The sequence below is a fragment of the Rhinolophus ferrumequinum genome, chromosome 27, assembly GCF_004115265.2.
Source record: "Rhinolophus ferrumequinum isolate MPI-CBG mRhiFer1 chromosome 27, mRhiFer1_v1.p, whole genome shotgun sequence".
Taxonomy (NCBI): domain Eukaryota; kingdom Metazoa; phylum Chordata; class Mammalia; order Chiroptera; family Rhinolophidae; genus Rhinolophus; species Rhinolophus ferrumequinum.
Window position 1 is genome coordinate 21,304,596 of NC_046310.1, and position 14,961 is coordinate 21,319,556.

General features: G+C 38.8%; 1 protein-coding gene across 5 annotated transcripts in view; it reads right to left on the reverse strand.

The window, feature by feature from the left end:
* The window catches only part of RYR2 (ryanodine receptor 2), a 572,172-nt gene that overhangs the window by 238,138 nt on the left and 319,073 nt on the right, over positions 1-14,961 (reverse strand). For all 5 annotated transcript variants that reach the window (XM_033099500.1, XM_033099502.1, XM_033099501.1 and 2 more), the window contains 5 exons: positions 9,204-9,322; positions 8,717-8,850; positions 6,712-6,953; positions 2,147-2,339; positions 265-481 (listed from right to left, as the gene is read on the reverse strand). In XM_033099500.1, the coding sequence (XP_032955391.1) occupies positions 265-481; positions 2,147-2,339; positions 6,712-6,953; positions 8,717-8,850; positions 9,204-9,322 (905 nt within the window). The remainder of the gene's footprint in view (positions 1-264; positions 482-2,146; positions 2,340-6,711; positions 6,954-8,716; positions 8,851-9,203; positions 9,323-14,961) is intronic.

Genomic DNA, 14,961 nt, shown 5'->3' on the forward strand with positions numbered 1-14,961 from the left:
TAGTGTGTCACAGACTCATGACTGCATTATGAAATCAGTGGAGTGGCTTGAGACCACCCTTAAAAAAATAAAATACTATAGGGTAGAATACGGGTAAGGGGACATGATAAAGTTAAGCATTATTTTATGAAACTTGTTTCGGCCATACTTATAAATTGTATCACTGTAAAAATGCATTCTTGGGGGGTGCAGTCAAGAGTGTGACACCCACTGCACATCAGAATGACAACATGCACATGCTGCCGTTACAGCTGATCCGGGTACCTGGCTGGTGTCCACAGGGATCGGTGTGAAGGCGGCTTGTGTCAGGGATACTGTGGGCCCGAGAAGGTCCCGGGTATATGTTCTTTCTTGCTTGTACTCTCGGCTGTGTTCCACTTTCAACTTTTCTTTGGGCAGAACAGCTTCATAACAAGGAGCATAACCAGGTGGTGGAAGGAATTTAAATTCTCCATGGCGCCCCCCAAGCAGAAAGCGAACCCTGAAAAGGGACATACGTCAGGGTCAGTTGTATCTCTGGTGCACACAAAAGATTCCTGATCAACAAAACTCAAGGAATAAATTATTAGTACAAAATTAACTTTATCAGAGCCGCATTTTCCCTAAGGACCATCATAATGTTGGAGCCTTAGAATCTAAGAACCTCTGATTATAAAAGGTAAACCTGATCAAAAGAGAAAACCTGATGGAATTATGTTAATGGATCAGCAAAAACTTATCTCTCATTGGGGAAATAACAAAAGCACAGGCATCATATTCCCAGCTGAATGAACTACCTGTCCACAGTAACTGGTCACTTAATGTCTCAAGGTGACCAAAGAGTCGACAGCAAAAGGGCAGACATGATCTAAATATCTATACACTTCAAATCATAGGGCTGGACGAGGTCACTTTCCAGTGTCCCATTTCCCAGGGAAATTCATTAAGGGAACTCAAATGATACTTCAATTTGCTGAACAAAGTAGGTAACCTTATGTCTTATTAACCTTATATCTTAACAACAACTATGAAAACTTACTAAAGTCTTTTGTCTTTCCTCCTCAATTAAAATAATTTACTATGAGTTCCACTGAACAACCTTTCTGAAACATAGCTAAATGTTACAGATTTCTTGGGCTCTCAAACTTTAGCTTACGAAAATAAATTCAAATTTTCATCTTCCTTGTAATTCTTTTTCTACTTCGTGTATCAGTTCCAGGCTAAAAACATAAATAAATATAATAAAAAGCAAAAAAACAAAAATGAGGAAAAGCAAGCACTTTAAAACATTCCAGAAGCTTACAGAAAGAAAAATAATTTGTATAAACACGTGAGAAAAGGTCATTGGTACATGCATAGCTGATATTTCGTGATTGTTCTGTCCCTTCTTCAACATGGTGCTTTTGTAACTATGAATTACTCCTGTGAGTAGAGTTGCAGCAAAAAGAATAACCAGAATAAACGGATGGTCACTTGAAATAAGTGAGCCACACTCATTAAGTAGATACAGACATATATTAATAGATGACAGACGGGGCACTTATCACAACAGACCATTGTTTATTAAAGTTCTCTTTGTAAAACTCCAAGGAATCACCATTTTAATTTCTCTTTCCATCTGGTGGTAGCAAAAAAAGCAAAGGGCTAGAGGAAACCATCTTGACCCAGTGGATTTCAGGCAGATAATTTTCAGGTGTAATAGGCAGAGGTTAACACAGACAGGAGTTGTCTTGATCAAAAACAAAACAAAACAAAATTTAGTTTCTGTAGAAATTAGGGGCGTTGGAGTATAGTGTGGAAATATGATGAAAAGATAAAGAAAATTAATGAAAATAAATATAAGAAAATAAGTAGTATTTTGTATATAATGTTATTCATTTTCCCTTATTAAATGAAAAAGTGAACTTAAATGGATTTGAAATATTTCAGGACACTGATTTCAAGGAGAGTTAGTGGACCGCCCACAGCTAAATGCTTGGATATGTGGACAAACCATTCACCCCTGGGGGGTGAATCTTACCTCTTTCTTTAAAAGCAGGCAGCAGGCCCTGTGGACAGATGCCCAGGAGTGAGAGAGAAAGTTAGGGAAGCAGGAGTGGTGGCAGTGCAATCTTCTGTGCAAGTGTAAGTGAGAAGGGATACAGACCAAAAACACAGAAATACTAACTTTATTCCTGCAGAGAAACTAACAACTGGAAAGAAGAGGCCATCGATGTTGAAATTCTCAAACATTCCTTGAACAGGTTGTCCATTAATTCGGAATGAGATGCTTGGGGCACTTAGATCTAAACAGCAACTGATGACGTCATCAGTTCTCAACAGATGTTGGTTTGGTGAGCTTACAGTCCTAGCGATACAACCTAGAGAGGAAAAACACGAAGGAAGGATATGTGTGTTTATCTCAGAGAATCATCTTCAGAGCCCGAGACAGAGATCTGAATGGGTAGGGACAAATCAATGCACAATACTATAATACAATAAATGCTGAGTGCAAATAATGTTACACGTCAAGTCCTTTGTCAAAAAAAAAAATGTTGCTTTTTTTTTTCAGGAGTCATTCTGCTATCTTTGTTATAAAATGGACCTTCTGATAGGCAGAAACTTCTGTATGTAGAAGTTTCTGCATGTAGAAACTTCTGCATGTAGGGTGGCATTTTCATCTTAGAGGTGATAATATGATGATGTCAGAGGAAAAATGTCCAGGAAAAGATCTGAGTTGAAACAGTGCTTGTATAATCAGCAAATGACTTAACCTCTCTAAAGCTTGAGTTCTGATAAATCAAATGTCATCATCTTGTAGAGTTGTTGTGATGATTAAATTAATGACTTAGAAGAACTTGGAGTCTGAGATACAGCAGGTATTTCATGTCAGTTCCTTTTTAAACTATCAGGTTTCCTTTGTTTTATAAAATAAAAATACACAAGGATTATGAAGCAGAAAATACGATCATTTACTAGAGACAAATATGTAGCAATCAGTTTGTTGTTTTACAATTTAATTCACATAAGATCTTGGTTGGCTTCTTAAACATAGCAGCCTACAATGTGAGGCATGAAGATGACATTTGATAAATGCCATTTTGTGCCCTGGCCAACCTATGTGGGGCCTAGGACCATTCTTCACTATGTCAGAACTCCTTTGGCAGTTCGTCCCATGGGTACACTGAGCGACAAGAAGTCCCAAACTCAAACACACAAAATGTCTCAATTTGAGCAAAGACAAAAATAGATTTCATGATACAAGCTTTGTGATCTTAAATAACACCTTTTCAAAAATTTCTAACATGCCAAGGTTTTACCAACAGCATATTTCAAATGCCAGTAATAGAGCAAATCTACTTTTTTAAAATGTGGACATTTTTATTTCACCAATATTCAAATCTGCAAGCAATAAATTCACTATCAAGTGGATTTTTCTAGAATTGCCTGAATATAATATAGACAACTTTTCAAAACACCATGTGAAAGCAGTGCAGCTCTCAGAAAAAGGTTTCTACCCTTTTTTGTGTCAAGATCTGTGGCTGATAAAAATGTTACTACACAGTTAGTTTCTATAAAACAAATATGGTGCTCAGTCTGAGGGATATTACTGTCCTAATGATAACAACTATCTAAAAGTCACCACGATACACGGTTTGGCAGTGCCTGAAACAAACGAGTAAGACAGACGAGATCACAAGCCAACAGCCTGAGGTCTACAGTTCCAGGGACACTCACGCTGCTAAATCCACTTAGAATCATCTTCGGATTGTATTTCTATGAACTCATAGCAATCCCTAAAACTGCATCCTATTCTCTGCATGAGATGGAAAGGAAGACAGCAGGTGTAATTTATCAGTCCTGGATTGCAAGTCTGTACCCATCTTTCCTATTTACAGTCTCCAAAAGCACCTAGATTTTTCACACTCTGCTCTCACAAATGCATGGGACTTGGACACCCAAGATCCAATTCTGCAAGGGGGGATGTGGCAACACTGTACAAAGTTTAAGTTGAAAGAATAAATAAAGACACAGTTCACAACTGGCTGAAGAGCCAAGTTCAGGTTCCATCTTCACGCTCCAATTGAAAGAGTTAAATGGTAAAGAACGTGCCCAGAAATCACAGATATTTGATACTTTCAATTCTATTTCAACTATTACAAATAAAGAAATAGGACAGTGGCCTCAAGAAGATTATCTGAATTACTATGAGGTTGACCTTGGTGAGTCAGTCAGAAGCCAATTTATTTAGATTTGGCTTTTTGACCAGGAATCTAAAACAAAAGGGAGAGGGGTTGGGGAGAGGTGAAAAGGGGGGAGGGATTAAGATGTGCAAATTGCCAGTTATAAAAACAGTCACAGGAATGTATAAAGTACAGCATAGGGAATATAGTCAGTAATATTATAATAACTATGTATCCTGCCAGATGGGTACTAGACTAGTCAGGGGGATCCCTTCCTAAGTTACATAAATGTCTAAACACTATGTTGTACACCTGAAACTAATATAACATTGTACGTCAACTGTACCTGAAAAATAAAAACTCATTTTTAAAATCAGCATTTAAAAATCCCAGTGCTTGAGAGAAGCTCCTAGTAATTGTAGGCATGATATGGTGCACAGTAACTTGTCGTTAAAAAAAACAAAAATTTTCTCCCGACATAAAATTTCAAGGTGATTTTCTCCTGAAGTTCCACAACCTAACGTTCTTTCTGTGACATTTTCACAGATTCACTGAATCGGTTGTTCTTAGTGTTCTATTTTTAACAGATACTTTGCACTGAAAGGCACAGCACATACAGTTCGATTTCCATAAGCACTTTCTATGTGTTGGAAGAAAAAGCTTCAAATGAAATGTGAAAATAAAAAGGGTGAAGTGGTGTTATGTGGAATAATTAGAAACAATTCAGTATTGTCTTATTAGTGTCACTGCCCCCACTCATCTCCGTGTAACGGGAGAATAAGTTGACACGTTCCTTTCACTCTCCTGAGTATACCCATTTTGTGGGGAGCGATACTAGGAGGTAAAGAGAGAGGGCCAGAGTTAAAGAGTATTATAAAATAGACATTGACTCAATTTGGTATTTGTTAGGTCTCCTCAAGTTGCTGTTCTTTACCTTCATTTGGTTGGTAAGAAAATTTTGTGATGGGAACAAGCATTGTGATTATATATAGTCTGACCAGAACGCATGTATAAGACAGGCCCAGTAATTTGATGAAACATGCAAAATCCAGCTCCCTCTCTTCCAGACCACTTGAGCTACTAGCACGGAATAAAGGAAAAATTCAGTAAGCACTACTGTTAGATAAGATTACGTGGAATGTTTTTATTAATAAACTCATCTCCATAAACTCTTAGGTTTAATTCAATTCAATTATTAAATGCCTTTTCCTAAGCTATAAGACCTATACAGCTCTAATAAATGACTATCACTTGTACCCCGTAAGAGAAAAAGTTCAACTTTTTATACTGTAAGGTAGCTTTCTGTATTTCCTATCTGCTCAATTTGTTACCAAATAATTTAAGAACTATACTCTAAATGCGGCTTTATGAATACAAGCCAGTGTCTGCAGAATGCAGGTGAATTCCAATATCTAAGAAACATCCACATAATCAAGAGCTAAATGGCGCCACCCATTTAAATACAACTTTTTATAAATCAGAGAAAAGAGTATTATTTTTAATGTATGTAACTCGTTTTTAATATACATTCAACCATCAATGCTGAGAGTTGATAGCTGGTAAAATGAACTACACATTTATGTTCAAAGTTCCACATTCTACAACTGTCATGTGAATAAGAACTGACTCCTCATAATATGTGTTACGAATTACTGAATCCTGACATTACATTATCTGTAAGTGGAACATAGCCTATTTCTTCCGATTATTTTCCAGGGATTGTGTTTTTTTTTGTTGTTGTTGTTGTTTTTGTTTTTGTTTTTTAATATGGGAAGCTAAAGCTTTGCACATACCAATCAAAGTGAGTAGGAAGCAAACAAGGTTTTTGCGGTTGATTCATGAATTGAAATGTCACTTTTTAAACACAGAAGGCCCCCTTATCTCGCTTCACTTTCCATGGTTTCAGTTACCCATAGTCAACTGTGGACAGAAAATATTAAGTGGAAAACTCTAGGGAAAAAAATTCATGTTTTAAATTGCATGTTGCTTTGAGTACCACGATAAAATCTCCTGCAATCCTGCTCTGTCCCACCCAGGATGTGAACCAGCCATGTCCAGTGTCGCTATGCTCCCGCCCATTAGTCACCGAGTAGCATCTTGGTGATCAGACAGGCTGTCATGCTTGTGTCTGCTTATTTTATTTAATCATGGCTCCAAGCTCAAGAGTAGTGATGCTGGCAATTCAGATATGCCAAACAGAAGCCAGAAGTGTTTCCTTTAAGTGAAAAGGTGCATATGTACAGGAAAAAAACAAAGACATATATGATTCTGTACTATCTGTGGTTTCAAGCATCCACTGGGAGTCTTAGAATGTATCCCTTGCAGATAAGGCGGGACGACTATATATTGTTCATAAACAATATAGTCCACTGAAAATGTACTATAATCATAAGTTTTCTTTTTCCCCCAAGTGAAATTTTGCTTTTTACTTAATATTCTCATTCATCATTTCAACGTTAAATTTGTGAATAATAAATGTCCAGTATAAACCACATCAATAGTTTTCAGAAATGTACAGCAAGGGTAAGATTTCTTTAAAAAAGACTGAAGGAGAATAGACATTACTTACCTGCCCAGAGATGCAGGCCATCAAATCCATAGGAAAAGAGGTCATCTCCAACGCCATTTCCACCCCACTCCTCACCCCCACCGGGGTAGGGGGAGTACCCTTCCGTGGACGCCCAGCCCACACGCAGGTGGGTTGCTTCAGCTGTCACAAATGGTTCTGTGTGGTCCACCATCAGCTCATAGTACCATTTCTTATACTGAGCAGACCCTTCACTGACGCCCAGAAAAATATTGGGTCTCATGCTTTAAAGAGATAGAAATGCACATGAACAAACCCGAACAAACTTTTCAGTCTTAATTTAAATCTCACAGTCTTGAACATTAGTCCTGCTCTTCTAAGATGCATCATATTAAATACCTGTTTGCTTAAGTACTGCAAAATGATTAGGACAATCACGGAGGTAGTATGCAGCGAGAGCCAGCTCACTCTCAGAGAATGGCATTTGCTTTCTGGGTCACCTGCAATGTCACTCCATGGGACATGATTTTTTTTTTTTTTTATTGCTCTTGAGCATATTTTAACCATGTTTCAGGAGAGACACTCAGTAGAGACGGCCCTGAGAATTAATGGAGTTGTTATTAGTCCAAGACATGTAGACATCTTCCTAAGCTATGCTTATGTCACATGGGGTATGAAGGTGAAGTGTGTCATGTTGTTAGTGAAGGAATGAGGTGACTAATCATCCTTGTTGTTCTCTGTGCCTCACTGTGAACAGAAGAGTTTCTAGCTAGTTATATGCAATTGCACTTCATAAGGGGACTAGTACCTATGTTAACACTAGGGGTAAGAGAAGGTCTTGGGAAAGACCACTCGGTAACGGCAGGTCTATTCTATAGAGAACAATGAAGGAAGTCTTAAATTAATCCTATTTTTAAAACACAATATAGAAATAAACACCAAGCCTGACATTTACGTTTAAAACAGTGAAGCATTAGGTTGGTGCAAAACTAATTGCCGTTTAAAAGGTTAAAAATAATTGCAAAAACTGTGATTACTTTTACACCAACCTGAAGAGCTGTTAGATACAGTATATCAGTTATTACTACCACACATATTTTCTTAACTATAATCTGCATCTTTACTATTATTATTATTACTACGACTACTACTATTTTGTATAAGGAAGGCACTGTGACATGCGCTCAGTCTCCAGCATAGACCTGAGCTCCGTTTCCAGTTCCCATATTTCAATCTGTAACATGTAATAACAGCACCCGGTACAGAGAGTATAGAGTACACGTAAAGCACCGGCCTGTTGCCTGGTACCCAGTCCTCAATAGATATTTCATACTTTGGAAGGTAGATCTGCCTGAAAATGTAGTTTTATTGGTCAGTCATGGAATTTGTTAGATCTTGGACATTCTAATTCAATTTTTTTTATTATAAATAGTGGGAAATTCAACATTGGTACTGAAAGGTAGTGTTTTTAGTTATACTGAGGGTGAAAAAAATATATATATATATACACACACTTTAAGAAAGAAAAAAACTATGAAAATTGTAATAATATATATCGATAACAAAACATGAATACAAGTCACATTTGACTTCTGCAATTACAAGAGGTGCTCAAAGTGGTTCCCATCAGCATCCAGAAACTTCTGATTATGGCGAACTACTGCTTGAGCAACGTTGACCAAAGTGTCTACTTGTGCACATTTTTTTGGCACCCCTGGTATTTTAAGAAGGTGTAACACATAATTATATTCCACTGTATCCTGTATCGCTGTCAGCCTGCTCCTGAAAGTCTGATAATTCAGCTACGTAAGAATGTGAAACAAAAGCCGTTACGCCTTTGTCTGTGATAAATGTGTATATTTCATTTGGTTCATCTATTCTTATCATCTCATCTGAGTGGTAGGAAAAAATTCTTATACCATTATACCATTAACTGGAGAAAGACCGTAATAAAATAAACAGACCATCTGACGTCGTCGCTACAGAGCGAGCCCACGGATTCCTTTGTTAGGTTACCAATCTGGTGACACTGTGTATGTGAACCAACCTGCTGACGTGGTTCACGAGGCGTGTCTGCAGTAACAGATCCCTTCCCGGCAGCAGATTGTCACAGATGAGATGCTGGTTGGAACGGACTGCTACTCCATGGCAAACGCAGAGAGAGCATAAGACGTCCAGAACCTGGGAACAGAAACCACTGTCGCTGACTCTAATTCCCATACACAGTCAGGTATCGGCAGCGCTTGTCACACATGCAGACACCTCTGATTTAGTTTCCTCCAGTCACCTCTGATTTAGTCATTTAAACAGGACAGTGATGTGTCCATTTACTTCACAACTGTCCTCCATACACAAATTGAGACCTGCTCATTCTCCCACTGATGCTGCGAATAAACTCTGCACGATATTACCAGATTATACTCAATAGATGAAAAACTCTTGTAAAAAATTTCAGCTTTTAAAGTTATTTTATTTTAAAAAAATATTTTAAATTATTGCAGAATTTGTTCGTGGCCGTAAAACGGCTCACTTACCTTGTGATTTCTTCCATGCTTGTCTAAAAGTGATATAATGGATTTAATATGGCCTTCTTTAATAATATTTAGAGCTTCTGGACTTTCTACTAACACACAGTGCAAAACTTCAAGAATACCTGAAGATAAAAAAAGAAAGGCAAAATAGGATTAACCCGTCTACAAGGATCAGCGTCTTCCCTTTTCTCTGTGTGTTCATTCAGTTGAGCATATAATTGTCATGTGTTCAATGTGTTTGTCACAGGGCACTGTGATAGGGGACAGGTCGTGTTTGGGAGAGGGCGACTGATAACCAAAGATGGTGAATCACAGTCTAGTGAGGAAAAGGCAAAGGCACAGTGTTCAGCCCCAGGAGAGGCATGGGGAAAAAAGCAACATTCCGGTGGGGCCGTGGAGAACACACCCATGAGCATTTCCAAACAGCAAAAGAAGGGCAGGACAGGGCCGAGTGAAGTCTTGCGTGAGGGCACACCGGATGTTCTCTGTACGTATGAGGTGGGATTGTTTTGGGTTTTGGCTATGTTTTTAGATTTCATACATAAGTGAGATCATACAGTATTTGTCTTTCTCTGGGGATACAATGGACAGCATGGTGAATACACTAAATAATACTCTATTGTATTATATATTTGAAAGTGGCTAAGAGAGTAGACCTTAAAAGTTCTCATCACAAGGAAAAAATGTGTAGATTATGTGTAGTGACAAATGTTAACCAGAGATATTGCAATCATTTCACAACATATACAAATATCAAATCATTATGTTGTACATTGGATACTAATGTAATGTTACACATCAATTCTATCTCGATTTTAAAAAAGAAATGAGAATGGGAACATAAAGATAGAAAGGAAATTCAAATGATTAAAAGATTGTTTTGCTTCAATCTGTGTAAATTTTTTAAACCTGAAAAAAAAAGAAAGATTTTCAGAAAGAACCATAACACAATAGGACACAACGTCTATTTCCATTTTATTCTGCATTAAATTTTCATACTTAATCAATGCATCCAGTCTCATGAATCCTCAGTATTCCTGACAGCAAAGGAGCAGTAACATTCTCTGCCTTTTCTCTATACCGTATACAATTAACTTTTAATATATGGGCAATTCTACATAAGCCTTATCCTGTATCTTAGACTTCACCTGTGTGTGACATGAACTAATAAAACCTGCCCCCTCCCACTCACAGAGCACACGTTACAGTACTGAGGGATGCCATCAGGGCTAGCAAGACACAGCCGTGAACCAGGTGCGGCCGTTCAGTATACATGCTGTGCCTTAGTAAGGAGGAGCAACCGGAACGCAGGTAGACGAGTCCAGGTGGGTTTTAAATACCACGACCTAACTGTCTTTTGGACATTCTAGAATGCTTCCACATGCCTCCGAGACAACTTTTCCAAAACTGAACATAGTACCTTTTTTTGTACATATACATGTCAAGCTGCTTCTCTGGTCCATCTACATCCTCACGCTGAAAGATTCAGGTTATTTTTTTGAATCCTCTTCCACGTTCTCATTTTCCCAAATCTAGTCATTAAACTTCATTAATTCTGAGTACTAATTTGTCTGCTAAATTCATCCTTTGCTTTCACTGACAGACCTCCTGTGACTTCCCTGCTTCTCATCTATCCTCCCTCTCTAATCCATCCTCTAGACTATGGGCAGTTATTATCCTAAAACACACATTTATTGTTCTCAGCTCTCTGTGTACAATCTCCAGTGGCTGTTCAGACCTTCCAAAGTAAGTGTCCACTGCCTGTGCCATGTCAGTCCCTCCCCAAATGGTTCAATCAGCCTTTACAGCCTTGGTCGCTATCACCTCCTCCTACAAAGATGATTATACATACGCTTTTATTAGCTATGAATCATACATATTTACTAAGCACCTACCATGCATGCACTGTTTGGGGCACTGGGGATCAGCAGTAGAGAAAGCCTGCAGGGCCCTGTCGGAGCTTGTGGCATTTTTCTCACCTTTAGTCCTTTGTGTCTATTATTCTCAGACCTAAATACACTCCGTCTTCTGAGACTGCAAAATCTGAATCATCTTGCAACATAAAAGGTGGCAGAAAGTCACCCATCTGGTGAGTCTTGCCCAATTTCCTGGGTGAATTATTCCTTCTTGCAGCACTGATCACATTTTATTGAAATTATTTCCTTTCACTTCAGTCTCCCATTAGACAATAGGCTCTTGAAAGCAGGAATTTGTTCAGTTTTGCCTCACGCAAAATGGAGGATGCAAGCATTCTATGTATAATGCATGTAATATTCAGCTATTTGCCTTAAAACTGTTATGGCTGGAACACTCTGAATTATTTAAATTCTCAGGATAAAGAAAAATTTCTAAAGATGTGGCAAAATGTCTGGGAAAAAACATAATGGTACTTGGAGCATCCAAGGCTGTGATGGTAGACACTCCTCACCGTAATTTCTGTAATCAAGGACAGAGGCCCAGTTTGCTTCGTATTGATTGACTTACACGTGTATTACTTGGCCTCTAAAATTATGGAAGCTTCCTCTTCGACCAAAGGTGACTGTGCCCCAAGTTGGACAAAATTTGTTGAGGGTCTACATGGAAAAACTGGAAACAAGCCATAGAGCAGACGTGCAATATTTGGTCTGATTTTGCCTCCCAGGAAGAGTCGAGGCAGGGGATTTCACCCCATACCAAGCAGGCACACGCTTACTGGTGGATCTTGCACACATGAGAGAAGGAATGAACAGAAGCAGACGGGTAGCTACTCAGGCACAGGAGGCCGATGTGGGGACAGGGAGACTCGTGCTCCTATGATCAGCGGGAAAAGAAGGAAACCCGCTGACTTAGAAAGCTCCCGGCCAGCCTCCAGGGTACTGTTCTCTCACCTATCATTACAACTGTTCTGCAAAAATAAAACAAAATTAAAATAATCGCAGATCACTGAGGGGGTTTGTGGGTTTCGATGAAGCCTAGTTCTCAGTGCATGAGGGGTATATACAAAGGATTCAATTTTGAGAGAAGAGAAGGCTCTCTTCTGTCTCTACCAGGGGTGGGAGTAACGGCCCTGAGCAACTCCAGAAGGAGGGCATGGCCTTCGCTGACAGTTTCAACACGGAAACCTCAGTCTAAGGGAGAGGTGAGCAAACAGGAAGACCTCAACCCAGTGCTATTTGGTGTGAATCACACTGCCCCCTAGTGAAGGAAACACATAACTGCAGGATCAGTGACCAAGTAGAGAAACTGGGATTTCCAAATTATTCAAAACACGGGTTGTTTTTATTTTCCCCCTTACTGGGAGTTAAAATTCACGTAACTTTTTGGTCGGACTTTATTATTAATACCCCCATGTCTCACTGAAGGCAAATGGAAACAGGGAAATTTGTATTTTCGCCCTGGGTAATTGAATGACAAAGTGACAAATAAGTATTAAAAAAAAAAAAAAAACCACACACAATACGAAACAAGCAGGCAGGGCAGGTCAAAGCTTCTACAGCTGTTACTAGACTGTTCCTGGATGCAGTAACGCGTACGTGATGGACTGTCATCCTTTCAAAAGAGGGACTGGTACACTTGATATTTACAAGGCTTAATGAAGGAATAAAGTAACAAAAGGTGTTGTTATTATTCTGTTGTGTTATCAGTAGTTACAAACACGGACTCAAACTCATGTGGCCGGATTTAAGTCCAGGCAGATTTTAGGCAAGTTACTTAACCTCTCTGGGCTCCAGTGTTCCAATTTCTAAAATGGAAATAATAACAGTACCGACCCTGGGAATGTTGAGAGGAGTAACATATGCAAAGCATTTAGAACAGGGCCTAGATCCAAGTGGAGCTCCATAGCTATTATTTTACAGTTGTGACAAAATTAATACAAAAGAGAAATGAAATAAAAAGGATCAACACGGATACAGTACAAATATGCTTCTTTTTAAACAGAGGTTAAAAATGAAGAAAAGGTAGGGAAACGCTGAGAGAACAACACTGATCAGATGAAAAATTCAGGAAAAATATGGATTCATCAGCACGAAGAAATGAAATCTATGTTAGTCATTAAAATAAGGTAAGTTGGTAAGTTAAGTTGCAGGAGAAATCAAACTGTGCTGTTAGGACTTGAGCTAGAAATGAGTGATGTGGTAAAAAGAGTAACTATGGAAAACGATGATAAAATCAGGAGTTTTATCACAAGCCACTAAATGTTTTTTTTTTTTTATCACAAACCACTAGATGTTTTTTTTTCTCTCTCAAATAGGAGATCATTGATTTTTTTTTTTCATTTCAAGAACCATTTTCTAGAAATGAAATTTGCCATCAATCCCACACACAGGCTTTCAGAAAAGTATTCTGAAAAGCATACAGATTTCAGATAACCCAGAAAGTCTGACCACTTTTTCATTCAAGATGGAAAGTTCTGTTTCTTTGGGCTTCACTTTCGGGGACTTCTTTTCCCACTTTTCACATTGCTGGTAAAATACATCAAAATACAGGCAGTCCTCCAACTTCAGATCCGCTACTCTCTGCCCTCATTTTCTTCCTGGCTACAGCTTAATGCTTTACTGAGACTGGAAGGAAGGGTATGGTGGCATGCTGACCTTCCAGCATCATTCAAAAATGAGTAATTTTTGATGAGGGCCTTAACTATCTATTAAATCAGTAACCTTTTGCTACTGATACATTATTCCAAACATTTAGAGTGAATATCTTTAAAAAATGTATTCTCTCTTTCCTTATCAATTCTTAATTAACCCATCAGCATTAAACATAATTTATGTATCTTGAAGACCCAGGATCTTTGTTAAAAACACCAATCACTATAATGTGCTATGGATACGGATGGGTGACGATGGTGAGCGGAAATCGGATCAAAGAGGTACTGACCCCAACAGCCTTCATAAAAGAGTTTCTATAGAGTCTCCCGTGTCACCATGATTCTGACTCACTGTTTCTCCTAAGGCTCAATCTCATGGGTATACCATAGCTGACTTTCTGCAAAACCAAAAGCTTTGAATCAATGGCTACATTGCTTTGTCCAAAGGAATCTCCTGGAAAACTGTCTCCTCTGTTATCACTAGCATTGTGTGAATTGTTAGGGTCACTCAGAGACATTAGCTGTGACTGCTGCATCACGAACAATGGATCCCATACAACGCCCTGTGAGCCCATACTCTAACTCCACTGCTCTCACCTGACTAGATACGAAGGAGGAAGACCTTCCTGCACACGTTTCTGGGGCACCTTACTCCTTAGGCTACAGGTTCTTCCCTTTGAAAACTCAGGAGCTTATGCTCTGCCAGAAATGGTGGTTACATCTTTGGAAGCACGAAACTATCATATTTCCAGGTACCAGAAGTTGTATTGTAGGTGAGTGCAAAGCTTTGGCAATTCAAGACCTCTGGAAGACTCCTTATTCTGCTTATAGCCAGAGGGGACTTCATTCATGGCACTTACTAAGAGTGAGAGGAACTGGCGGGCATCCCGGAGGTCACTTTCAGAACTCTGGGGGATAAACTATTTGAAAAATAAGACTCAGAAAAAGTATGCAGCCTCTCAGCCTGTTGTTAGTCAGCTACCTCTTGAAATGCTTTGTGGGCACATCCTAAAAAACCCAGCCTTCAGCAATCTACCAACTGTACTGGCTCACACAAGCTTTTTGTCTCTTCAGTTCAATTCATGTGAAATAGTCACACATGAAGCCTGGGACAATGTCTAGCTTATCTTTTCTCTCCAAAGAAATTCATAGTAGTTATTCTTATAAGCTGATCAGATACTCTCCTGAAGCTTT